Consider the following 1,839-nt stretch of genomic DNA (forward strand, 5'->3'; position numbering starts at 1 on the left):
TCCTCATTTCCAGAAGTGCCCATCCCTCTGAAAAACATGGCCAACAGAAGGTACGTCAAAATAAGTGTGAAAAGCATGAATTATCTTTTGAAATTCTAGGCCTTATTATCAGAAATTTTGGAAAAAAATGCTGAAAAACATGTTTTCCTGACATTAGGCAAATTCATAACAGTCACGCACACTGTTATATTCAGAAGGTGAAATACATCCGAGTCATGTAAGTAAGTTTCAGAATAACACAATGTTCACCAGATGTCTTCAGGCTCTACTGGGATTTTATTAGGTTCCCTGGAACAAGGAGAGAAGCTTTCCAGGAAATTGAACTAGCAGGTCTTAGCACCAAGCTTCACATCTCTCCAAGCTGATGCACAGTTGCCAGCTTCTGTCCTGCTTCCTCATACATTGAGGAAGTGATGGCAATGAGCTCCTTTTCCAACATTTCCATTTGAGCCGTAATGTCTGATACAGTGTTTTTCACAGCATTCAGCTGCAGCTTCAATTTATTGTAATCTTCTTGGAAGGATCTGTTCACATCATAGAGAATGTGACAGCCTTGTTTCTCCCCAAGGAGATGGTTTGCTTGCAGGAAGATGTGGAGGTATTCATAGAAGTCCTGGAGAGCCCGGATGATTTCGTACTCACCCTGCATGCTTGGGGCAGACTTGACCTTGTTCTGGGTTGAGGTGGTGCTCTTGATTTTAGCTTCATGTTTCTGCTGGAGGGCTGGGCCAGGGTTACCTTCTTCCACAGCTGTGATGGCATCAGGGTCCTTCTGAAGATCTGAGCTGGTATCTTTGCTCTCTTCATGGACTGTGATGGCTTTTTGGTCTTTCCAGATGATGGGGACTGTTCTGTTATCCTGCTGGAAATCCTCTAAGACTCTCTGCTTTTGCTGAACTGCCTGGAGACTTTTGTTGCCTGGGCTGACCTGAAAGCCTGTGTTCCTCTTTTGGAAGAATGGGACAAGCTTCTTTTCCTTCTGGAGGCTTTGCTGAATGGCATCAGTGTAAATAACCTGGACAGTTTTGTTCTGTGTCTGGAGACGTTGCAGAGACTTGTTTTCTTCCCAGAGCATTCTGTTTTCCATCCAAAGGGCTTGGTTTTCCTCCCAGAGTGCTTTGTTCTCCTCCAAGATGCTCCACTCATTCTGTACCTTCTTGCTAAAGAGCTTCCGGTGGTAAGCAAATGGTGGTTGGCAGTACATGTCATTCACCCATTTACCATCAACAAAGACAAACGTCTCATCCCTCAGTTTTATCCCTGAGGTGATGTATTCTATCTCAGGCTCTGTACCCTGCATGCTTTCGTTCGCCAGATCGAAAGCAGACATGGCCTTTCTTTAGTAAATTGAGGAGGAGTGTGTGAAAAGACTTCTTCCAGGACTTCTGCAAGAGGCTACTGACCACTGGCAAGGAGTAGGTGACACCCTGGAGCTGGAGAAGCTTGATCAGGACTGAAAGAACAGAAAACACAAATGCACAGAGTTACTGCCAAAATTCAAGGTCAGAATTAAAGTACATTGGATGACAGGAAAAAGCAAATAAGTCAGTTCTCAGTCAACCATGTTGCCCCTTTGAAAGGTAAGGAATACACCAGAAACATAGTTTATAGAAGCTGAGAAAATTGGCATTGGTACATAAAGCAGCTCTGTGGCAGCACTGCAAGCTTTGGTATAAAAACCTGGACTCTCCTTTTTTCTCTCTACCTCATTTTTACAGGCAGGTAAGGGGGTAAAATGTAAGAATACCTTGCACCCCAGAATAGTCTGTTCCTAAATGACTGGCAGACAAATGAATTAAAAATTATGAAGCTGAAACCAGCTTTTCAAAATCAAATATT

General features: G+C 43.4%; 1 protein-coding gene across 1 annotated transcript; it reads right to left on the reverse strand.

The window, feature by feature from the left end:
- Positions 1-346: 346 nt before the first annotated feature.
- On the reverse strand, positions 347-1,330 carry CBY2 (chibby family member 2). Its single transcript, XM_056327034.1, has one exon. The coding sequence runs from the start codon at positions 1,328-1,330 to the stop codon at positions 347-349; it is 984 nt and encodes a 327-aa protein (XP_056183009.1).
- Between the last annotated feature and the right edge of the window lie 509 nt (positions 1,331-1,839).

Source organism: Falco biarmicus, chromosome 2 (assembly GCF_023638135.1).
Source record: "Falco biarmicus isolate bFalBia1 chromosome 2, bFalBia1.pri, whole genome shotgun sequence".
In the NCBI taxonomy this organism is placed as follows: Eukaryota; Metazoa; Chordata; class Aves; order Falconiformes; family Falconidae; genus Falco; species Falco biarmicus.

What these genes read in the sequence shown, in the direction of transcription:
- CBY2 (XM_056327034.1), bottom strand. Translation starts at nt 1,330, where the DNA reads ATGTCTGCTTTCGATCTGGCGAACGAAAGCATGCAGGGTACAGAGCCT.